General features: G+C 44.5%; 1 protein-coding gene across 3 annotated transcripts in view; it reads right to left on the reverse strand.

Moving 5' to 3' along the window:
* znf423 (zinc finger protein 423) overlaps positions 1 to 6,723 on the reverse strand; it is a 130,482-nt gene extending 123,759 nt beyond the window's left edge. For 2 of the 3 annotated variants that reach the window (XM_085281412.1, XM_085281410.1), the window contains exon 1: positions 5,665 to 6,723. In XM_085281412.1, the coding sequence (XP_085137538.1) occupies positions 5,665 to 5,704 (40 nt within the window). In that variant the 5' untranslated portion in view covers positions 5,705 to 6,723. The remainder of the gene's footprint in view (positions 1 to 5,664) is intronic. The other variant, XM_085281411.1, reaches the window with a different exon arrangement.
* Between the last annotated feature and the right edge of the window lie 18,107 nt (positions 6,724 to 24,830).

A 24,830-nucleotide genomic window follows, 5' to 3' on the forward strand; every position in this document is an offset into this window, starting at 1 on the left:
CAGAACAGGCAAAAGAGTCAGTGAACAAAGAACGAGCCTGTAAGAGACTGAAAGACAAGCTTAAACACACACATGCACACACAGACACACACTGTAGGAAACTTAGAAGGGCCCAAGTCCTCTGAGACCATCTCGTGGTGGGGGGGTACAGGCTTGGCAAGCAGGGCCTGGTGTGTGTGTGTGTGTGTGTGTGCAGTCACACAGCATCATCTTTCTCTTCTTAAAAGCTGAGGGCACAGGCATGCACCGAGCTCAGCTACACTCTGACACACACACACAAGCACGTGTGTGTGTCTCCAGAGGGGTGTGTGTGTGTTAAGGTCCAGTGAGTTTGCAGCTGATAAACGAGGCTAGCTAAGCCGCTACAATGGCACAGTCCTGGCCCATGACGCCCCTTTCTCTCTCTCACACACACACACACACACACACACACACACACACACACACACACACACACCAGGCTGGCCGCTGATAAGGAGTTGTCGCTGGCATACACACACCTCGCTGAGGGACTTCACCCTTTCTAGACACACACACAATAAAAACCTAACCGAGCCGACCGGATGACATGACCTTCTCTCGTCCATTATTTCAACTAAACCCAAATTTCCCGCTCAGCCTGACGAGGAACGGTTCCTATACTCTGAGACTTATGAAGTCATTCATCACCAGAACACGCTTAAGGACAGAAGTCTCATGAGTGGAACAAAAAAATTAACCGTGAAAACAGACAATAACCACGTTTAATTACAGTAACGCTACAGGTTACAGTCACATGTAAGATTACGAGCTCTGTTCTGTTCGAGTGTCCTGAGCAGTCCTGACACTGAAGCTAAAGGGAGCCCAGCCCTCAGTGCTCTTTATTCTTTAAACCTGCACTTTTGTTCTGTGTGTAACCAAAAAGGGATATTCTGTTTGTTTATATTCTGAGCTTTCAATTGTGTTGTAATTTGATTCTAATTGAGTGCAAATCAACATGAGCCCATTACATTCAACGCGTGCTACTGCTGGGCTCCACCAATCACCAATTACATTAGCTTGTTTTGTCCCATTAAAAAAAAAAAAACAACCACCAAAACCTCAAATCCACCCCCCGCCGAGCAGTCAATGGAATTTTTAACAAAGCTTTCTGAAAGCTATTTAATGGTTCAGCAAGCCTTAATGCAAAGCCACGACGGGCTTTCATACAGGAGTAACTCAGTGTGGCTGTATACACGCTGATTGGACTATTTTGTACTGTTAGAAACAGAAACAAACAAACAAAGCAGATCTAATACCAAAGCTAAAAACATGGTTGTTTTCAGGTCACATGTGCAGGGTGTCTGAATTTTATGAGAGCCAGTCGCCCCATGAAAGTCTGCAGCTTTGCCAAAGAGTAGAAGTGCTCTAATGTCAAAGCCAGATGGGAAGAGGAGAAAGAAAAATAGACGGGAAAGTGAGAGTGGATGAAAATAAGTGTACTGTATTATACACACAGCACACAATCCTTCATACCGACACTGCTGGCAGAGACGATGCTTTAACCAAAGTGCGAGTGCGTAATGTCAGCGAACAGCGCTGTCAGGAAAATGCGGTTTCTACCTTGACAAATATTCAGGGTTCATTTTGATATCAGAGGAAATGTTTTTAAAGGTTTGAGAGAAATACAACGAGGTTCTAAAGAGCTGCGGGTCAAAGGTCAGCGTGTAGTTAGATCACATGACCTGCTGTTTATTGGTGCTTTCGTTTTGCCTTTGTGGGAGCAGGATGATCAAAAACGAGCTCACTGCCTCGTACCTCAGTGACATTTCCAGTCACAAATCGGCGGGTTGGCAGCTGTTAATTTCAAGTCTTGAGCAGTTAATTGACAATAACTTTAACTCCAGGCAATGAATAATTACCATCCTAGAGTTTCACATTACACTTAAGCCATGTACTTACAGGAATTATTATGCATCCCCTACTAGCGTGATTGAAGCAAGACGTATCATTAGTCCGTTCTGTGATTAGTCAATCAACATAATGTGAAGCCATTCTGATGATGAATTATTTAAGTCATTTTTCTGAGCACAAAAGCCGAGCGCTTCCTGCACCAAGACTCTCCGGTGGGTGGATTTGCAGCATTTCTTCGTGTTACATTAAAGTAATTGCAGTGTCTGGGAAAACTGTGATGAACATTTTATCTTCATTGAATGAGACCTGCTGTGATATACGGTCGGGAGAAAGCAGCGCTCACAAAAACAGAGCTGGAGGTGGTAGAATCAAAGATGCTGGGAAGGCGGGGCTGAGGGACAGTGGATGTACCGGACAAAGGATCTCGAATGCAGAGCTGCAGTGGAGGACATGCAGAGCTGCAGTGGTGGACATGCAGAGCTGCAGTGGAGGACATGCAGAGCTGCAGTGGAGGACATGCAGAGCTGCAGTGGAGGACATGCAGAGCTGCTGGGGAGGCAGATGAGCCACTGTGGCGACCCCTGAAAGGGGCAGCCCAAAGAAGAGGAGGATCCAGCAATAACTTCCAGCTACAGTGTCAATATGATGTCAGTCAGCTGAACACAGGCAGTAATTATTAGATGGAAGATCGGTTTACACACTGGTGAAAGGCAGACGAAAACGAGAAGGAGGAGATGGGGCGGAAAAGATGTCATTAGCCTAGAAGAGCTTAGCTCGGCGCACACCAACGCCGAGCCCGACCTCACTACTCGCCCTCTCGGTCAAAGCGCTGCTTTGGCTCGACCAACCGCAACAACGCTCTGTACAGACCAAAAGTAAGAGCTTCTCTCCCCTGCCCCACCCCTTCCAATCTTCCCGCTCTCCTCCATCTCCCTGTCACATGCGCTCAACTCCCGTTTAATGTCCTGCAAATGAAGCGGATTTATTAATGTGTAATTAAGTAATAATCATCACTACATAATGCATGAGAGACTCCAGGGGCTAAGAGCTGAGCGAGAGGAAGAGGAGAGATAGGACAGCGAGGCTGCTGGAGCAGACAGAGAAGAAGAAGAGGAGGAGATTTCTGCAGCCTCGCTAAAGACACACATTAAAAACGGATTAATCCACTGAAATAACATTTTGATAAGAGCAAAGCTGCTCTCTTTCATTTCTTCCTCCTTTTTCTCTCACCCCGCGAGCTTCACGGCCCGTCGTCACACCATTAGTCCGCGTTCAATTAACAAACTCCAATTAGTCGAGTCCCCTCACTTCTAACGAGGCCTAATCGCTTTAAAGGCTGCGCTGGTCAAGCAAGAACACAGTGGCTGTGTTACATCAGAGAGGAACACGAGGACTGGTTTTACTGGTTGTCTTCCATATTACTGTTTGATTATATGGGTGCGTGTGACAAACATGTCCTATCATTACAAAGTACAATGAAAAGCAAAGCTGTGAGCAAATCCTATTTATGGCAATCGGATCCAAGTTTTCTTTATTATTTTAATGGCAAATAAAAACACAAGGTGGCTGGCAGGAGATGGAGAAGGTGGATTTGGTCCTTCCTTGTTGCTGTTTCGGTATGCCTGGCTGGCCAGTAACCCCAGTCAGAGCCAGCCAGCCAGTCAGAGTTGGGTGAGCAGGTGAAAGACAGAAGAACATGAAAACACAGATAATCCCCCGGTGATGCTCACCTCATCCTGGCCTCCATCACTCCCTCCCTCTTGCCCGCTCACCTGCTATGTGCCACTGCACTGGCCCCAAACACCTTTCCTACCTTTTACCCTTCGCCTCCTCTTTTCTCCATTTTCCCCCAATGCCCGGTCTTGCCAAGCTGTCAGTGGGGCAAGGTGTGGAGGGGAGATAGCAACATGCATGTACACACAGATGACTGAGTACGCAAAACACACGGTGCTTATGCGAGCTACAGTACAAGGGCCGTGTTACCTTTGTGGTGGTCGTCAGCCTCAGCTCTGCTCGGCTTCGCTTGGCTGCCTGACTAAAGCTAAGCTCTGGTTATCCAGGCTGCCTTAGCGACACACACACAGCCTTCGTGTGCATGATGCATACAAACACAAACACACACAATGCAACGATGGAGCAGTAGTCGCTGGCCAACTGTGCCGAGTATCAACAACACTACAGCCGTATTCAACCCACGTTTCACAGAGTGATTAATGCAGTGCAATTTTCTGTAAAAAGACAAGAAATATCAACAAGTGACGGGAAATTTATTATAAAAACCTGCCACGCCAGAATGATCTCTCCAAACTGTTTTAATGGTGTTATCATCCAATGTGTGGACAAGTTGGGAATCAGAGGTGCAGACCCGAAACCACACATGCAGTGTTTTCTGCAGCATACTAGACAAGCACACGTCAAACCCAGCCTCACTTTTGGAAAGCTTCCTTTATAAAATTCAAAATCCAATTATTTTTATTGGATAGGCGTAGTTATTCCTCAACAGTTCCATTTGTATTATAGCGACAGAGATGGGCCGCAAGCATCAACTAAAAATCGAAACAGGCTTCAGAGTAGATATCTGGAGGACAGTGACGATCACCTCGTCTTCCAAACATAAACCCTGCTCCCCTGGATGGAATGACAAGCAGCAGGCTTATTTTTCTTCCCTGTACATATCACCCACATTATCAGAAACAACCCTCGAGCGAGCACGCGTTCTGTCAGGACATCCTGTGTGGCCCTCCTGCTATCGACAAATTAATCTCACGCTGCCTCCGATGAAACCGGCTTATCCTGGGAACCTGTAGGAGAGGCTGGAATCTGTCCGTGAAAGTCGTGCTGTTAATCAAACTAACCGCCCGGTTCGAATCACTGTCAGAAACCCACTCGCTTCCTAGACAGTCCCAGAAAGGAAAGGCCTGCATGGTGGTGGAGATGGGGGAGGGGGTGGCGACCACATGGTCAGCTCATCCCGTTGCCCATCTGGGTCCCATAAAGGAAACACGGAGGCCAAGGACACCACATGCCCCCATGCACGATGCCCACTCACCCATGCACAGCAATGAATACCATTTTTATGATAATGGGGGAAACTGAGGCCTCCTCTTGCAAAATGAAGCAAGATTTTTTTCTTTCAATCCATCTTACAGAATAAAGACTTTGGCAAACTTTTAGAAAATCAAACCCTGAATTCCAGCTTCACATGTTGCCTGAGTATCTGTTCAACATCTCAGTAAAGCCTGCTATTATATAAAACAGTGCAAACGCACACACACCACCGTGGACTTTCTCTCTCTTACGGTGTTGGAGTTTGAAACATTTGAAGAGAAAATGTGCAAGAAAAAATTGCTTGAGCCAATTTTATAGTAATGAAAATAAACACGAGTGACCCCGAGGACACGCAGAGTGGGGGCCGAGTGATTTGATTTGGGTCAAACAGTCACATATATCAATACAAAGCAGCATCTCAGGACAAGCTGATTTTTTAAATTACATATTATTAATCAAGCCAATCACAACATCCCACTGTCAGAAACAGACCAGCGATCGCGTGGACCGGACACTGTGTCAGAACCAACGGAGCACATTCAGCTGATGGGAAGGTTCCGGTTAAATTCACTTGAACGCTGCCGTAGCCAGCAGCTGCATGCAATTAAAAACCCAAAATCCAAACCGAGCCTGTGTCGCAAAACTACACGCGGACTAAACGATCCAACAGAAGGCATCTCGGTCACGGTCTCCTCTCCTCCACAGTGCCCGTGGACATGAAGTAGCCCGTACACACTTTCTTACCTTTCACGGAGCGAGGTTTGGCCTGTTTGCGTCTCGACATCTCTGCTCCGGGGCTGCGTTCTTCGTTCTTGAGTTGGTTTGTGTTCCGTTACAGGCGGACACGGTCCGGCTGTCCGTCCTCCCGCACTCCGCCGCTGCTCCTCCGCCTGTTGCAATGCGGCAGCTTCAGTCTCTGAGAGCGAAGCGGCCCTTGGTCCAAACACGCCGGGGCTGAGTGGGGGGGGCTTCGAGGCTCTTCCTCCGCTGTGGCCGGGGCTCGCGCAACCTGTAGAATAAACGGGGGAGAACTTCCCGTCGTTGCCGCGACGCCGACAGCGGCTTTTAAACGTCTTCTCGCTTCGCCTTCTCCGGTGAAGCCCGAGCGCACTGACGGACCAGGGCGCGAGCTGCCGCCCACGCGCGAGGCAAACACCTGAGCAGGTCCCGAGCTGTTTAGAGGGGAGAAAAAGTAACAGCGGGAACCTTCGGGTGCGCGGAACCCCGGAGGTGGTGAGAATGTTTGGGAAATTGCTTTGGAAATGGACCGTGGCTTCTTCCCCAGCGCTCGCTTCGTCTTCGACGGGCTTTGTTTGACTTTATCGAAACTATTTCGCTCTGCGTTTCCCTCCAGGAACCGAGCAGCCTTCTGCGTTCCGTCCTGATAGTCTACACTAGGCAGTGGTGGTCTGGTGGCATGGACATTGCGCTCTTCCCCTGCATCTCCACCCCGCGGGGAATGCTGCTTTTACAACCCACGCTTTCTTTCTGTTAATATTTCCCAGTGTCCTAACGGCGGTGTTAACAGCAGCCCAGTATTTCTATGAGTCTAACCCTTCGCTAGCCTCTGTCTCCCTGCTTTTTCTTTGTCCTGACTCTGGCTACCAGTCTCCCTCCTCCTCCTCTGCCTGCCTCTGCTGGCGGGGCTGCGGCGCAGACACACATAATAAAGCCAAGGCAGGCAGTGCTTGGCTGGAAATGTAGCCGCGTCCCAGCAGGGGGATGTGAGAGAAGGGTCCCGGCGGGGGAGCGCTCTGATCCCGCAGGGAGCAGCTCGGCACAGCCCGGGTTGGCTGAGGCAGAGAGGCAGGAGAGAGGCAGGCTGTGCTGACGGGGAGAGAGAGAGGAGGCGTGGAGAGAGTTAGGCAACAGCGCCCAGCTGTGGCCGAGCGGCACAACTACACCGGGGGCTCTGAGAGTCGAGAGGGAGGAGACGGAGCTGGATTGAAGCGCGGAAGAGGTGCACCGAGTAACCGAGGCTAATAGCGTGAGGGGTAATCAGTACCGGTGGCTGCGTGACGTCACCAAGGTGACAGGAAACAAGGCCGTGACGACATCACTTTGCAGCAGTGTTCTTCTGACATGTTGATTATAAAATGTTAGCCAGCTGAGGACAGTGCTGATGTTTTTGACTTCACCTACACGAAGCTGGACGAGTAAAGTAATGTCTCGTGACATTGATTGTTTTTCACTCTCGATGTGCCTTTTCTGTGACGTCATGATTCTGCAGCTAAGTTCATTTTGAACATTTGCTTCTTCTGTGATCGTTAAACGTGCCACCGCGTGTTTGGAAGGTCTACGTCTATGACAGAGAAGCGTGAGCGTCCCAGGCAGATTCATTCATTCAACCATAAAATGTTTTCACATTCATCTCTGTGCTGATGTCTTTACAGCAGCACATTTCCACACTTCCAATGGAGACTTTGTGAAATGAAATGTCTGCTGTGTTCACAAAGGCGTGGATCTCCATGGCAGGTTCAAATTCTGCTGAGCTGCTTCCTACAAGAAACAAACGTGGTTGTGTTTAGGATACGCACATGGCCTTTTTCTGCGTTCGCGCGGTGAAAATAAGTCATTCGACTTACTGTAAAGACATAATTCAATTAGCCACACGAGTGTGTGCAATGATGTGAATGTGTGTGTGCGTCGGTCTGTGTTTGTGTGTCTTCTTTGGAGCTCCTTTTATTTCCAGTGAAGAAAAGAGGGACATGTCTGTGGACAATGTACGGCAGACAAAGAGGGAAAAATGAAAATCACTGGGTGCTTTGTTCTTGGCTCTGTGCTCCAACCGAGCGCTCTCTGACCGCAGCTGAGCTTTTCCATGTTCTCCCTCTCTCTCTGACTTCCCCTCTCCCGTCTCTCGCTCTGGTTGTCATGGATAGCTGGGTAACGTGGAGCTCCCTGTGTTGACCAGCAGGACCGCAGATTGAGCCTCCCTGCCCCCCAGCCCACCCCGTCCTCCCATGGAGAGACAGGGCAGCCTTTAAGATTGACCCCCCGCTGGGGTTTGCAAGGGTTTGGGGCGGGGGGAGTTCTCATCTCTGTGCACTCCATACCCTCCCTCGTCTCCCTCTTCCTCACCCTCCAACCTTCACCCTTCCCTCCAAATGAAACGAGTGCACGCCAGGAGACCCGTGTGTGTGTGTATGTGCACGTAAAGCTCCCCCAGGGTGACGGCTGCTGGCACGGAGGGGCAAAAGCCCTCGCTCAGCGGTCGGTCCTCCTTCCACCCCTGTCCCCCCTCTTCGTTTCTGCCGGTAAATACAAAGAGTGGGAAAAAAGCCCACATTACAAGCTCCTTAAGGGTCAAGGACAGGCCCCACTCTGAATAGCTTCTAAGAGTCGTATTGTTGATTCACATAGCCAGCGATTACACCCTCTGTCATCTCCACACGGATTTGGCTTTTTTATATACACAACAAGAGAACATCAAGTAGCAGCCACTGAATAAGTCGGCCAACAGACGTGCGGTGGGAATTGATACAGACAGCACATCAATGGAATAAACTGGGGGCAGATGTAGAATTACAGCCACAAAATGTGGATTTGGCTGAAAGATTTCATACCTCAACAGCAGTCGCTTTCACAGCCATGTGGAATGTGAGAGCGCTGAGATTATGACGCAGAAATGTAGGTGCCAGAATTATGTGCATTTTTTCATAAATGCATTCTGTATAGGTTACCGTGGTTACATTGTGTCTGTGAAACAACGAGAAAAACCCACTTTTGATGCACTCGTCCAACAAACCGGTGCGGTGTCTGTGTGAGGGAAAAGGATAACTGTACATGCTTGTTGTCATGTGCTGCTTTAGAGCTTCTAAGCAGTGCAGTCGAAAAGATTTCCTTATTGATATCAACCTGAGCATCTGAGTGGCCTGCGTGAAAAAATGGAAACATTAACGGGATGAGAAATACTGTGGACACCGTCTGTTAATACGACAAGGATGTCATCGGCACCAGTTACATTTCTCAGAGTAGAAACATTTAACCCGTCTGATATTCAACTTATTCACTCACACGACAAAATGAGATTTACACTGCTGTCATTCTGATTTGTAGTTTTATTGTAATGAACCTCTTCCACTTTCTGCACTCGAGTCTCAGTTCAGTTCTCACAGTGGTCCGTCTGTGTGACACAGACGCTACGTCGGCAGCTGTCGTCACAGCGTGCGCCGCAGGCTGGACAGTCGAAGTTTACAAACTTAACCCTTTCATGCGTGGTGGTCGCTACAGTGGACACATTCAAAGGCCGTTGTCTTGTATTTGTGTCAGTGTTGATGATATACTTCCACACGAACACAACACACAGTGTATATTATTGACTCGTCTGTCAAATTCATAAGTCAGAACGTATGTTGTCCACCTAAGTGTAAAAAAATCCTGATTGATGTTGTCATAATTCATGCATGAAGGGTTAAAGCAATTGCCCTGTGATATTGCTGCAAAGTTCAGGTACACTGCATATTCCTCTTTTTTTAGTGTTTATTTATAAGATTTAAAGTTCAAAAAGACATAAAATCACACAAGACACAGGAAAAAATTCAAAAACAACAACATCCAAGCACAGAGAAACAAACAAACCCACCGCTCAGTCAGTCCGAAAGGTGTGAGGAACAAGTCCAGGAAGGAATCGGTGTAGTTTTACACAAAGTGCAGTCAAATTATGTTAATATGATTGAGAAAGGGCCCAGATTTCACCAAATGTAAAGCAAATGCCAGTCAGACCACAGAGAACCTCCTCGATATACAAACATGAATCATCTCACGCAGCCAAACCCTAAACGGGGGAGGAGAGGGTGATTCCAGGCTTCCTGACGGGGACGTCGGGGTGCCAGTGAGCCACAGCGAGTATACCATCTGACTTTACTCTTAGGTCATGAAGCAGGCTAAATATGTCAGTGTGGGGCAGGAGGTTCCTTCCATTGCTTTGTGTTCATCACATAATGAGGAACCGGACGACATATTTCAAAGTCAGCGTTCTGCTTCATGTCATCATTCAGCCGTGAAAAACAATCAGATTACATTTGTTCTGACTCCAAAAATACAAAATGAAAATATATGTAAATGTGCAACTAGCCTTTGGCCTGTATCCTGTTACAATGACTGTGTTCAGAATGAAGACGCTTACTCTGGATTACTTCAACACTCATGTATGTAACGAATAATGGACGTGTTATTGGTAGTGTTAAAAGTCATCCCTGTGACACCCAGCCCATAGAGTAGTAGCCATTTTTATTTATTAACCCTCATAGCAAAATCCACAAAATGTTTTTGCTGTATCATCTTATGTATGATATCTTTTTTATATATTATTATATATTTTTTGTATCACATTTGATAGATTGGGCGTTTTTGGCAACTTTTTGTTAACAACAATGTTTAGACAAAAAAAGAGTTTTGTCCAAATTATGGCAAGTATTGATCATGTTGATAAGAGACAGAGGTCTCAGGAACTCATGTAGCAAATATGATACAAAGGGCATGACGGGGTTAATTAAATAGAGAAATGTCTGTAACGGTGCAACAAAAGAGACGATAACTGTGTTTTCCTCGACCTTGTAGGCTCACAGGTTCAAATCAAAACCAGTCAACAGCCTTTACAGCTCCATGGACCTCACATGTTCTCAGAGACTCAGGTTTGCCTTCTGCATTTGTCTCATAGACTGTACATAAAAGATGGATGTAGCCACCATCAATCACCCAGTGGTGTGCTAAGCCCAATTCCCAGTTTTAGACTGGGTGGAGACATGAACCCAACCTCAGGGCATCAGAAGCACTTCAAGTACCAATCCCAAGTCTGGATAAGTGGTGTCAGGAAGGCCATCCGACATCAATGTCACGTCCAGCACGTGGATGAATCCACTGTAGCAGCCCCTGGGAAATAAGGGATTGCTGAAAGTTGGCTTTAGGTTGCAGCTGGAGGGTAGCATGGCTGATTACAATTTTTAAACCAAGTGCTTATCAGGCTGTCAGATTCAGCTGAATCCTCTTCCCAAAATTATCCCAAACTAATAGTTCAATGAGTTTGTCGATGCCACAGAGTTGGTGAAACCCAAAATTCTCTCTAATCCACTCGTTTTTTCACATTTCATACATCCGTAGCAAAAATGACAATTAGTTAAGTGCAGGCGTTGCTAAAGGCTGACGGCGCCGTCTCCACATCAGCGTGAACCCTCCCTTTGTGTTGAGCTCTCACACACTCGGTGTCCCGAGCACCACTCTGCGTCTCACAGGAGTCAAAGCCCGAGACTGCCGAGGTGAGGAGCGCCCCATCCTCCACACTCTTGCTCCCGAACACGGGATCGTTGTGCTGCTTGCTTGCCTGCCACTAGTGGATAGAGTTCATGTTGTATTTATGTGGCCTAAAGCACACTCTCTCCCTCTCTCCCTTTATCATTCTCAGCCCCCCCGTCTCACTCGCTGCCTGTCTTCTGCCGCGTTGAACTCTCGCCAGCTCTACTAGGTCTCCCCTCTGCAGACAACAGTGTTCCATCTCGTTGCTTTTGCCCTAGATAGCGTCTATTTTTATAGGGAATAATTAGACACATAACTGATTTAAATACTAATACTGAGCCGTGTTCTTTTGTCTCAACTTAATGTGCGCTGGGTGCACAATGCCAAAGGTAAAAAGTGCACGTGCATTCACGCGTGCACAGTGTGTGTGTGCACTCTGCCGTCTAAAGTGATTTTTATGCAGATAGGCTCAGTAGTGGCACGGACAGAATGCAGTCTTCTGCATTATTTCAGTATAATTGATATGTGGCTGCATGTGCTGCACACACGAATACTGAAATGTGTGTTTGTGATTGTGTGAGCTGACAGAGGGCGATAGCATGTGGGGTGTGTGTGTGTGTGTGTGTGCGCGCGCGTGTGCGTGCGTGTGTGCGTGCGTGCGTGCGTGCGTGCGTGTGTGTAGGCTGCATTCATTATCCAATTGGAAGGTGAAAACAAGGGAGAACCTTTAGCCTGCGGTTGCTTCTCATTAAATATTCAGTGTGGAAACAGAAGAAAGATCAACATTACTTTTAATATTTGTTTAGCCTGTTAATTTACACCCAGTCTCCTGTGCCAAGGTCTTTGAGGCGGTATCAGAGTTTATATGGCGCTCAACAAGAAGAGAAAACGCAGCAGTGATGGTGATGGAGAACTTTCTGCCTTAAATTTTTATCTTTTTCATTATTCTTCTGTCATTTATACACCTTCGTGTTGGTTGACGCTCACATTAAACATGACCAAAGCATCAAACAATGAGGCCGTATATGAATTATCTGTAAACACACAGTTTCAGGTTGTTCTCGCTCTTAACTCTACGTGGTGTCACTGAAAGTGGTCGAGGAGACTTGTTTCAGACAGAAACACTGAGCTGAAAAAAAGAATAGCAAGTCCCAAAGTCTGTTTCTGTTTAATGCACTATTCAAATTTCTGTAACACCGCAGAAAACACGATGAAATCGATAGAGTTAAGAAAATAGATCAATAGACAGACGCTTCTTTGCTGTCTTATTACAGTGTGGTTAACATTTTCATGTATGAGCAGGCAGTGAAGTTCAGCAGGTCGACTGCAGCTCCGTGCCATTCAAATGTGATGACATTTGCCAGCCCACACCTCTCAGCACAGGAAGTGACGAGCAGCACTTCACACCAGAGCAGAGACAGAGAGAGGAGTCAGTGGGCCACAGGCTTATAGATTACAGACTATATTATAGATGAGCAACAGGACATATGTGTATGTATTTACACACAAAAACACACCTGTGTGTTCTCCCTCACCCGTCCTTCAGGCCTCCTGCCTCCTCTATAAGATTTCTTACATTCATCACTCATCAGAGCTGCCTCTCTGCTGCCTTACACTTTATGCCACTGTACCTAACTTAATGTCAGTTATGGAGTAATAATCAGCAGACTAACAGAAGAGTGAGCACATTTTCTAAAATCTCAGTATTTTTAATATTTTTTGTATTTTTGTCTTTAAAATATCACGACTCCGATGTGGTTCTCCACCTGGAAGAGTGAAGGTTTGAGTTGAAAACATAAACTGTGTGCAAAAGATGCAGGTAGCTGCTGCGACGTCACACACTAGTGTCTATTTAACAGCTGAGCATTTTTAACATTGCCTACTTTCTGGACAATGAGTGTAATGGACATGGGGTGGAGCTAACTGAGAATCACAAAGGATTCAACTCAGGAAATAGTGCTTCATTATTTATTATCCTACAGTGTATAAAACGAGCATAATGCTGTATTAAACGACTTCAAATGGAAAGTAACGAACCATAAATTGATTGGGGGGGGGGGGGGGGGGGAGTATTCTGATCATAAATAAAATGATTAACGGGGCTGTTTTTTCTTCATACCTTCTTCTATCAACCAGAGGTCGCCCCGTGCTGGTCATTTGACAGAGTGCACATTAAAGGCTGTAACTGTGTCGTCTTTAATTATATAGTATAATAACTTTAATTAGCACGGTGGCACGGTGGTTAGCACTGTTGCTGCACAGCAAGAAGGTCCTGAGTTCAATTCCACCATCAGGCCGGGGTCTTTCTGTGTGGAGTTTGCATGTTCTCCCCGTGTTTGCGTGGGTTCCCTCCGGGTACTCCGGCTTCCTCCCACCGTCCAAAGACATGCAGCTTGTGGGGATAGGTTAATTGGATAATCCAAATTGTCACTAGGTGTGAATGTGAGTGTGAATGGTTGTCTGTCCCTGTGTGTTGGCCCTGCGACAGACTGGCGACCTGTCCAGGGTGTACCCCGCCTCTCGCCCTATGACAGCTGGGATAGGCTCCAGCGCCCCCCGCGACCCTGAAAAGGATAAGTGGAAGCGAATGGATGGATGGATGGATAACTTTAATTATACAGGAGTGCTCACGAGACATGAGTAGATGATCGTGTCTACTAGAGATGGACCGATCCGATATTAAGTATCGTATCGGTCCGATACTGGCCTAAATTACTGGATCGGATATCGGGGGGAAATAAAGAAATGTAATCCGATCCATTAAATATCACGAACAACACTGGTAACTCGCCTCATAATCTTAGCATGTCGGAGCAGTGTGCGTCACGTGATAGAGCGGTTGTGACCTGTCTGCGGTCTGGTTGAACATTTGGAGCTTCGCTACCAACCGGGCATTTCATCTCCGAGGAAGTGATCCCAGAGAGAAGTAAAGCAAGTGTGTAAGTTCATCTCTGAATGTTTGTAAAGCATTCCAGCGTTAAGCTTAACAACCGATACCTGGAGCGACTGCCTCTGTCTCTCTCTCTCTCTCTTCTTGCTGCTACTTCAATCGTGAAACTGCTTAACGATCAGCTGATCGGCTTTTCTGTCGCGAGTCCGTGTCTCTTGTTTGTTTTTGGCCCACTTTGCACCAGAAAGAGGAAACCAGCGGCTGAACAACAGCAGCACGTTTAAGCTTGATCAGCTGTTGTTAGAATTTATTTAATATTACTTTCTACTCGAGGATCTTTTTCTACGTAGCTGACGCTGGTAACTGTGCAGGGGCGGATCTAGCAAAGTTTAGCCAGGGGGGCCGATAGGGCATTAACAGGGAAAAGGGGGCACAAAGACATACTTTTCTTTCTTATTCTGTCGAGCTTTTAATAAATAATTATCTGACTCTTACACCCAAAGTTTTAATATGATGTAAAATGTATAAAGTCCATTACTGTATATAGTAACTATTAAGTGTAATATACCCTAGTAAGCTATAGTACTTTTTCCATCTGTGCAGTTCTGTTGAAGAAAGATGTTGAATCTATTTAATATTTCTTGAAAAATAATTGATTTCTGTGCATTTTTTTCCACACTGCATCAAATTAAGGTTGATTACGTCGATTAAGCATCATGAGGGTGAGGGATGGTTCCCTATTTTTTATTTATTTATTTTTTTTTTTCGTTGCTGGGAGTTGGAGCCCTATTGGTTAGGTTGCTTACTCTTTAAAATACCAGAATAGGGAGGATGGTGCAGGTTTAAGTTTATTAGCTTGATCAGTATTGCGAAACTGAACTATTTTTTTTGCATGCAGGTATAACAGAATAGCGTTAGTGTTGTCGTTGTTTTTTAAACTTGAGTATGAACTTATACAAAATGCAGCAAGATATTGAAAAACTGTTTTATTGATTAAAAAACACTATCGGAGTCATATCAGTATCGGCAGATATCCAAATTTATGATATCGGTATCGGACATAAAAAAGTGGTATCGTGCCATCTCTAGTTTTTACCACCATTTCAATGACATATCAGTAAAGAAGCTCAGAGGCTCAAAGATCACACAGAGGCAACAGTTTGAAAAAGACGGGACTTCGTGGAAAAAACACAGGATTTCAATCCTTCTCCTCTGAACAATGGCCGATGCTGAAGTTTTTAGAGTGACAAAATCTATGGTTCAGGAGAATACTGCAGCTGTGGAGACGTCACAGTGGGGCCCGAATCTGCAGTTGTTTACACAGTTTTCTAACAAGTTGTGTTTTATTATATAAATACAACCCAAGGGTGTCTTATATGAATACACCCCTTTATATTTCCCATATATATAATTTCATATATATTGGAATTAATGAAATGATGTATTTTTACAGAATATTCTTGTGCTTTTCAAGTTATATTGCATTATGTTCTAGTAGAAGAATGAAGAATATTATTGTGAACTGTGCAGACCTGTAAACTGGTATTGTCTGCTGAATTTCCCGGTTCAGGCGAAAGTGGAAGCATTTCTTTGGTTTTGTTTTGAACAAAAAGTAACTGTGTGTGTGTGTGTAATCTGCATGCATACATACAATGACATGTCTCCGTCTCCTGTGCCTTCAGTCATGGGAGAGTGTTAAAAAGAAACAGTGGCAGCACTAAAATGCAAACCAAATTGACTTTCTTCCATTTTCTTTTCTTTCTTCGTACTCTCCGCTCTCATTGAGTGCTTCGTTTCTAACAATGCCGTGTTTCCCTCGTTGATCAGCCTCTGCAGGGAACCCACCCCCCTTTTTCCTAATTTCCCTCTACCTAAACAGAAAAGAGCCCCGTTAAGGAGCGTCATTAGTGCCAGACCATTTTTTTTGTTTGTTTCCATACTCTCAGAAGAAAGAAGAAATGTTATCTGTGGCGGGCAAACTTAACCCAATTAAGATCTGGTGGGGCGCAGGGGCTTGGCTTGGGACACGGGTAAGACTGCCAGCTTTCCAAGCAGGCACACAGCCAGCCAGTCAGGCAGGCAAGTAGCCAGCTGCCCACTCAGTAACCCAGCAGCCAGTGAAACAGTCAGCCAGCCAGGAAACCAAGCAGCTGCCTACTCAGTATACCTACTAGCTAAACAGCCAACAAATTGGCCTCCAGTTAGCCAGGCACTCTGTCAGGTAGCCAGGCAGAGTCAGCCTCTTTAGGCCAGTCCTGTAAAGCGGGTTTGACTTTTGTGAAATTATTTACTGTCTTCTTTTAGTTATACTTTTAGCTCTACAGCATATACAGTATATTTGCATACAACAGGAAGAAGGGTCATTTCAAGCTGTTTTCGCATATTCCCCGTCTCTCTGAGAAGAACTCATTGAAGATGCTGAGCATGAATGTGAGCTGGAATAAACTGGACTGGTTTGTTACTGTTCTAACAGAGCTGCATTTTCTTCTTCTGTTTCTTTTTTGTTTGCTTCTTCTGCGAGAGTACAGTCCATCGGCACCATGTTGCATCGACACAGTGGTCATGGAGAGCTGCGTTTCTGCACACAGGGTTAATGTCTGCCCGAATACAGGCTGAGGCAAAGATAGCCTCGGGTTAGAATAAAGAGAGGTGCTAGTCTGCAGTAGGTCTATGATCCTGCAGGTACCTGATAAAAAAGTGAGGGAAGTCTGGCACCAAAAACGCTGCACACCTGTTTATAGTTGTTCAAGAATGGGTTTTAGGAACATATCAATTCTTTTTATACATTAACAGAGACACATTTTAATGGATGTGAACTAGAAGCTCTCTGCATTGCAACTTTTGCTGCATTGATAGATTGAGCAACAATGCTCAAAAATGCTTCTAAGACTGCAAAGAAATCCATACGTATCCTTAAGATGACAAGCCCCATCTCAAATATTCGTACTTACTAGGTGATGTTCTTAAAGCCCACCGCATTTATCTTCCAGGACCTTTAGCACCTTAAACGTTGGCACCTTTCTTTAAATCCTGCACTTGAGGCCAGAGAGGATGCCTCAGGGGAGAAAGAGCTGGTAATTTGCTCTAATGTGCTCTTGATGCATGCGCTGCATTGGTGTCATTTCTCAAATAAAGCATTTGCAATTAACTAAACAACAAAAGAGGCCTTGTCATATGCAAATGTGGACTGAGACGGAGACATCATCGCTCCGTACATGGGAGCGGAGACCCCCTCACACAGACACACACATGCACAGACGCAGCATATTTCAAAATCATCAAACCTTCTTCCCCTGGTGCCACACCTCACACTGGCACACATGCAAACACGCTCACCCCATGATCCATACACAAGTGCCAGATACACACTCCAACAGCCAAACATGTTGATAATTAGAGCCTTGTTATTGGAAGGTGTTATCACAACAATTAACACCCTAATGTGTGTATAAATGTGTGTGTGTGAGTGAGTGAGTGATGACGGTGATAGGAGTGTGTGTGTGTGTGTGTGTGTGTGTGTGTGTGTGTGTGTGGTGCCGTCATGTGATGATGGGTGGTGAGGAGGTGTGTGTGCATTCCATTAATTCTTTGTCTCTGTCACACACACATACGCGCACACGCACAGTAAGGGTCCAATGTAACAATGAAACAGTTTCCCATTTGATGAAGTTCCTGTGAATTCTGACACAAAGGCAGCAGGAAGAGGTGCTGGTGATAGATTCTGATTGATATCCAGTAGGGAGCAGAGAACGTGGATGGGTGGGGAGGGGAAAAGAGGGTGATAAGTGAAAAGGAACGAGGAAAGTTGGGGGGTGGACCGTGCAGACATCAAAGAGGAAGCAGAGGAAGAGAAGAGTGTTTTAATTGGGTGCTTGTTTTCTACTTAAATGACCAGAGCCTGGTGGCAAACACACTGCAAATGATACGACAGATGGCTGGGCGTGAAGGCTGAGGTCACAAATAAGAGGAACGCTGTTAAAGGACGGCGAGGCAGAGCAGACGATCGCAAGCTCTCTGTGTTTTCCCTTTTTTATTGTCTTTTACGTATCGATGTCATATTTGATTGGCTGACAGGTCATATACAGAGGTGGAGCGGATACCCGGCGCGCTGTAGCAGCACATCGCTCTTCAAACTACAATATCTGCTGACCATGTCAGCTACTGAATACTAGATACAAAAAGGATGTTGTAAAACTAATAATATTCATAACCCCCCCCCCCCCGACACAACAGTGCACTCCAATTAGAAACAAACTCCATGTATGCAGGTCTGCTGCAGCTTTTGCATTAATGTGCTGACCCAGCAAGCTCAGCAGCGACCTCCAGAAACTAGTGACTGAAACTAAAGCCATACTCTTTTCATTTTAATTAGTCGAGAGAACAATGTAAATGGTAAATCAGAAATAAAAAGAAAAATGAAATCTATGCGTGCAGGAGAAAAACTGCTAATAAAGCTGAGTGTGAAGCTTTCTGTATTTATCTATAAATGCACTTAAATGCATGGCTTTTTAATAATATCCTCACGCACCATGTGGCTGTACTTAAAGCGACCAGATGGCTTGTAGTAACTGAATAGTATTTATTTTGATATTTTAATTGATATTTATTTAGCTGCAGGAAGCCTTCAAAAAGGATTCAATAATGTCCTTTTGACTGTGACGACGACGCCTCGGGCTCAGTTTCAAACAGCACAAAATACACATCAAACTAAAGAAGTTTAAAGCAGGATCATTTTCTACATAAAATGACAGCTTATTTAAAATAATGTGTTTTTATGGCAGAGATGTACGAAGCTCTAATTAAGTATAGGTAGGAACCAAACCAGAGTGACAGGCTTCAGCACTGTCACGGTCGACAGCAGGGACTCGAGCGCAGAGCAGGTTGATGCTTCCAAACACAGTTTATTTACAACAGCAGCGCAGAATAAATACAGTGAGGGAAATCCAGGGTTCCAAAGGTCCAAGAGGAAGCTCTCTCACACTCGTTCTCGTCTTCACATCCAAACTCACACACGTTCGCACAGCAGGAAGGTCACAGGTCCGGGGAGGAAAACTATCGCACAGGAGAGGGAAATTACTCACAAGGTACAAAACACTTCAGCACAGATTCGCGGGAGCTGAGAGGACGACTAACGTGTCACAATCATCCAGCGACGAGAAGGTCTTTGTCCCAGCCTCAAATAGCGGACAGGTAATGACAACTAATCGCGAACAGGTGTGTGGGCCAAGGGCGGGAGCCCGCAGTGAGCTCCGCCCAGGCAGAGCGGAGAGAGAGGGAGAAAGAGTACAGAACACATGCAGCCTTGGGGGCCGGCTGGGCGGACACGGGCACCATGACAAGCACTATTCTTATTTTAAGTAATGATAAGGTTTCTGTCATCTGGCCTCTCATCAGTGTTGTAAACCATAAACTGGGATGTAGCACAAATGTTAATCTCAGGAAAGTGCAGCATGTACCCCAAACTGAACTTTTATTAGTGCAGCAAATGAGAAAAATGTTCATACAAACGTGTTTGTGAAAATCAGGGACAGTAATTGTTCCCTTCAGAGGTTGACTCAACCACAGTCACTGCAAACTCTGCTTTATTTTACTGCACTACAATCAAAGGATACTGTGAATTATGATGCACAATTAAATTATGAAACTGCACAGTTATTAGAAAAAGCCCTTTTCATGAGGTGCTTAAGGTATTATTAATACATGATACCCACACAGATGAAAAATGACATCAGTTATGACAGATGATCTGAAGTATCTGTAAGCTGTCAGTTCTCTGGATGCTGCTTTTTAAAAGGAAAACTTAAATCAAACACAGTCTGCTAAATCAAACTCTTTAGAAATGTTCTCCTGCACACATTTCTGCAAAGGCTGGAATAATTCTTCAAAGTAAGACACGAGAAATATGAATTTGAGCTACTTGACAGTGCACTGCCTTCAAACACACACAGTGTCCAATCAGAGTCTGTGTGTAGGCTGGTGTAATGAGGTGAAGACAGTTGTCCATTACTTCCTGAGTTGATGGGCTCCTCACAGCAGTGCAGCCACAGCTGGAGGAGAGGGGGTGGAGGCACCATGAGGAGAGTATCAGACACATTCAGCCATATTCCTGCTCTGTGTTTGTGTCACAGCTTATTTGACTCCCACATATAATGTCATCAGTGAAATAATCATAATGCACTTTTTACTTACACAGCAAGTATCTCACAAGTTGTTCTTTTCTTTTCTACTTTTATACAGTAAGAAAAGTAACAATTTATTCTCAGGAACAGGAAAGAGACGGGAACGCAGCACTCCGTCACATCCACACCCAGTTCCATCCAATTTAAAACCTGATCCTTGTTGTTAAATGAGAGAGATGAGGAGGCAGGAAGATCGTGCCACGATATAACATCTTCATTCATGCAAAGCTAGGACGACGCAGTAATGCAGATGTCACTTTCTATTTATACATATAATTACTTTGACTCTGGGTAGTATGATGTTGACTGTAAAGATGCTCAACAACTAACTGCAGTCACGATGCCAGCATCACAGTGATGGATGAAAATGCTGGTCACACACTCGGTTTGGCACACAGTCGTGTTGTCAGAGAAAACTTTGTGTTTCAGGAGTGTTTAAATTAGCAAGTTTCATAAGAATAAACAATTTGACAGGACAAACTTTTGCTGTGACATCAAATAAAAGAACAGGTCTGTGTCGCCATCTAGAGGTGAAAAGGTGCAACGTCACAGGATTTCTACAGGTTTACGCTTCATGTCAACTCAAAAAAGCACACACGATACAATCCAAGCAGCAGCATCGTTTTTCCTTCAAACAGAAAGTCGATTTTATTCCAGTTTCATGTTTTGAATTAAAATGTTGGGCTGTAAAATCCAGTTTAACCTGCAGCTTTGGAAACTGATGTTTTTCTCCTTTCAGAGGACAATATTGCCTCGCAGTGTCACATGACGGGATTAAGGTAACGTTAGATTTTTTTTATTTTGACAAAAGAAAAGAAAAACATCCCTCAAATGACTGAAGCCCCAAATCTCTTGCTATTGATGCATTATGCATGAAGTGGTGACGTATGGATGTGTGCATGCATATGTCTACATATTTGGTGTATGTGTATTTGTACATGTATGTGTGCATGTACATGTCTATACTTATAGTTATCTGTTACTTACACAGTAAGAGTAGAATAGTTGAAATTTAATACTTGCATATTTCCACAAGCCTCATATGGATAGTAGATGGAAAATATATAACATGTTCAGAACCTCAGCTACTGTTGCAAGTCCTTGTTGTATTATCTTGTTTATTTTGTATTACTTGACTGTATTCTGGTATACTCTTTGTATTCTTCTGCTATCTGTACCTGAGCTGTGGTAACGCACAGGTTTCCCTGCGTAGGATCAATAAAGTCTCATCTTATTGCAAAATCGCTTAATGAAACCTCTGAACAGCGTGCGTGAGTGCACACACCAGGCTGCTTGTCCACTTAGTTTGGTTGAACATATAGAGTGTGTAACATCTGATGCCCCAGTACCCGCAAAAAGTTGTGAAATATAATTTTAAAAAATACAGCACTGTGCAAAAGTTTTAGGCAGGTGAGGAAAAAATGCTGTAAACAAAGAAAGCTTTCAAAAACAAAAGCATTGTTTATTTTCATCAATCAACAAAATGCAGAGAATGAAAGAAGGAGAAATTAAATCACATCCACATTTGGTGTGAGCAGCCTTGGCCTTCTTCTAGGTACTGTTGAAATCTCCCAATTCTTTGAATCTTTGGGCTGAAGGAAGGACAATACTCGGTGTATTTATGCTCAATCAACAATCATTTATTTCCATACAATTCAACACTTAAGAGCATAAGGACCATCATGATGGGGAGACATGCCTGAAGAGGGTCACAGCAAGTCTCAAAATGGTGACGGGTTGCTCAGCTTTTTATAGTCTCTAGTGGCCCCCATCTAGTCGTAAAAGCCAAAACATCACATTCTTTCTCTGTTACAGCGCCTAAGTTATGACCTCGGCAGTTGTCTCTCTGCTTTCTGTAAGGTGGGGGTGTGGAATGTGGTCTGTCTATCTCCCCTGTCTTAGACACAGAGTCTCCTGCTGACAATCTTCTCTTCATGATTCAACAATTAAGCATGTAACACATTCACAGCAGATCAAGGATACAGAGTGATGCACACTTATCTAATAAACTAATAAGTGAATATGTTCTGTTAACTCAAAAGTATAACGAGAACTAAACTACATACAGCTCACACACTCTATATTAAAGGGTATAATGTGATCTACAGCAGTATTCTAATTCAACTACTTTGATTACATATATAAGGTAACATATAATAACAGAATAATCTAATAGTACACTGGCACACAGTTTTTGAAGGAACTCGGCTGTAAGGACCAAACAGCTCTTCAAAGTTATCCATACAGCAGAACGCTGCTGCAGGGCTGCTCTCCCCTCGCTACAGGACATTTACACCAGGAGATGCTGGTCCAGAGCAGCTCACATACTGAAGGATCCGTCCCATCCCAGCAATAAACTGTCCCAACTTCTGCAATCAGGCAGAAGGTGCAACACCACCCGAGCAACAGAGAGGCTGAAGAGGAGCTTCTCTCCTGTCATTGTTACCACATTCTCATATCACGGCTGAGCCTTCTGGCTTCACTACAGCACACTTTAACACCCCACTCACACAATGCTCAGATTTTGAACTGTAAATTTCCAGATTGTTTTATTTATATAATGTAACTCACTCACTGAATATAATGTTCTCTCTCTTTTTGCACAGTCGAGCGTATCAGGTCACCTGCGTGTTGTACTTTTATTAGGGGTGGCTGTAGCCACTGTAGGGCAAGATACTAACCCCATGTTTGCCTGATGGTGGTGGTCAGAAGGCCCAGTGGCACCAGTGTCCGTCTGTCAGTGCGCCCCAGGGTGGCTGTGGCTACAATGTAGCTGCCATCACCAGTGGGTGGATGACTGGATGTAGTGGAAAGCGCTTTGGGGTCTTTAGGGACCAGAGATGGGCAGTAACGCGTTACTGTAATCCGATTACTTTTTTCAAGTAACGAGTAAAGGGATTACTATTGCAAAAACGGTAATTAGATTACCGTTACTTTCCTGTAGGAACGCTGTTACTAAAACCGTGATTTTTTGCGAGAATGTCTCATGACAGTGACGTAAGCGAGTGCGACGTTCGTGACAACAGCTGTGTGCAGATCAACAGTGGATCATATATCAGTGCAGAGAGAGTATGAGCGTGCAGCGTTTAAAGCGTGGAAGTACTGACCTTACTTTGAGTTTGATTCCATAAAAAGTGACAAAAACATTAGTGTCCGCTGTGCGTGGGAAGAAAACTTCTTTTTACAGCGAAAAACCCCTAAACTTCCAACAAGCACCGAGTAGCTACGACGTAATGGGAAACTCACAGAGAAACTCGCGGATTCTTCCACTGACCGCGGCACACCTGCACCAGGGTAACCCTCCGCCTACCCAACTCCTGCTTTACAGGTGAAAATAGAGCAACAGGACCGCTGAGTCTTTGACTTTATTTATTTTCTGCTGTGTTTTACTTGCATCTATTTGAAAGACTGAGTGTAAACACAAAAATATTTTATTTTATGTGCTGGAATGTGCAGAAAATAGGTTTAAATGTTAAACTAATTTCTTCCAGTCAGAGAATGTTGCAGATAATTAAATTTTTGTTTGAAGCATAAAGTTAAAAGATTAAAACTAATAAAACAAGTTTTAAAAAGAGACTTTTCCATCTGATTACATTTTGTATGATGGATTATGCAGAAAAAGTAGAATTGGGCTGAAAGATCTATCGCTTTATCACCTCTTCAGGTTGTAAATCGTGTTTTTAAAAAGTAACTAAGTAACTAAGTAACTAATTACTTTTGAAAATAAGTAATCAGTAAAGTAACGGGATTACTTTTTTTGGGAAGTAATCAGTAATTAGTTACTGATTACTTTTTTCAAGTAACTTGACCAACACTGTTAGGGACTGAGTAAAAGCGCTATACACATGCAGGCCATTTACCATTTTTTAACTATGTTCGTGACAAATAAAGAATCTTGGTAGGTCGTTCCAAACATCTCGGAGAATCAAGCACAGATCTCCTGTGGATGTCGGCGTCCTCACATCCTTCTGTCTCTGATCCCAGACACACTCGATGTTGAGATCAGGGCTCTGTGGGGGCCGTACCATCACTTCCAGGACTTCTTGTTCGTCTTTACGCTGAAGATAGCGCTTCATGACTTTGGCTGTGTGTTTGGGTCGTTGTCCTGCAGAATACATTTGGGGCCAATAAACAATCGTTTATATTTCTGAAAGCACCTTTCACCTGCCGAAACCCTTTTGCACAGGACTGTAAATAAATTAAAACCATATATAATAATCTTGATTGTTCACAGTAGAATATATGAACATATATAAACTGATAAACAAAGGCTAGACGAGCAGGTGGCAGTAAAAACAAACAGCTGGAACAACTGGCAACAGGTCAGCAACATGACTGTGTATAAAAAGAGCAAAGTAGAGACTCTGGTGTTTAAAACTACACTAAGATGTCAAAAGAACATTACAGCAAACACGCGACAGAAAATCACCAATACAAATGTACACAACTACTTCTGTGCCACTTAATATGCAGTTCGCTACCATGAAGCCTGGAAGCTGTTTCCTGTGTGTTACTGTACAGCAGCTCAGGCAAGCTTCCAGTATGGAAATAAAAATGAGTCCAGAAATCTCCATCCACGCGAGAGCTTCAACTGGAGCTTAAAAAAA

This window comes from Mchenga conophoros, linkage group LG7 (assembly GCF_057382185.1).
Source record: "Mchenga conophoros isolate Kocher_MC1m ecotype Shallow Benthic linkage group LG7, M_conophoros_male_GT1.1, whole genome shotgun sequence".
NCBI lineage: Eukaryota > Metazoa > Chordata > Actinopteri > Cichliformes > Cichlidae > Mchenga > Mchenga conophoros.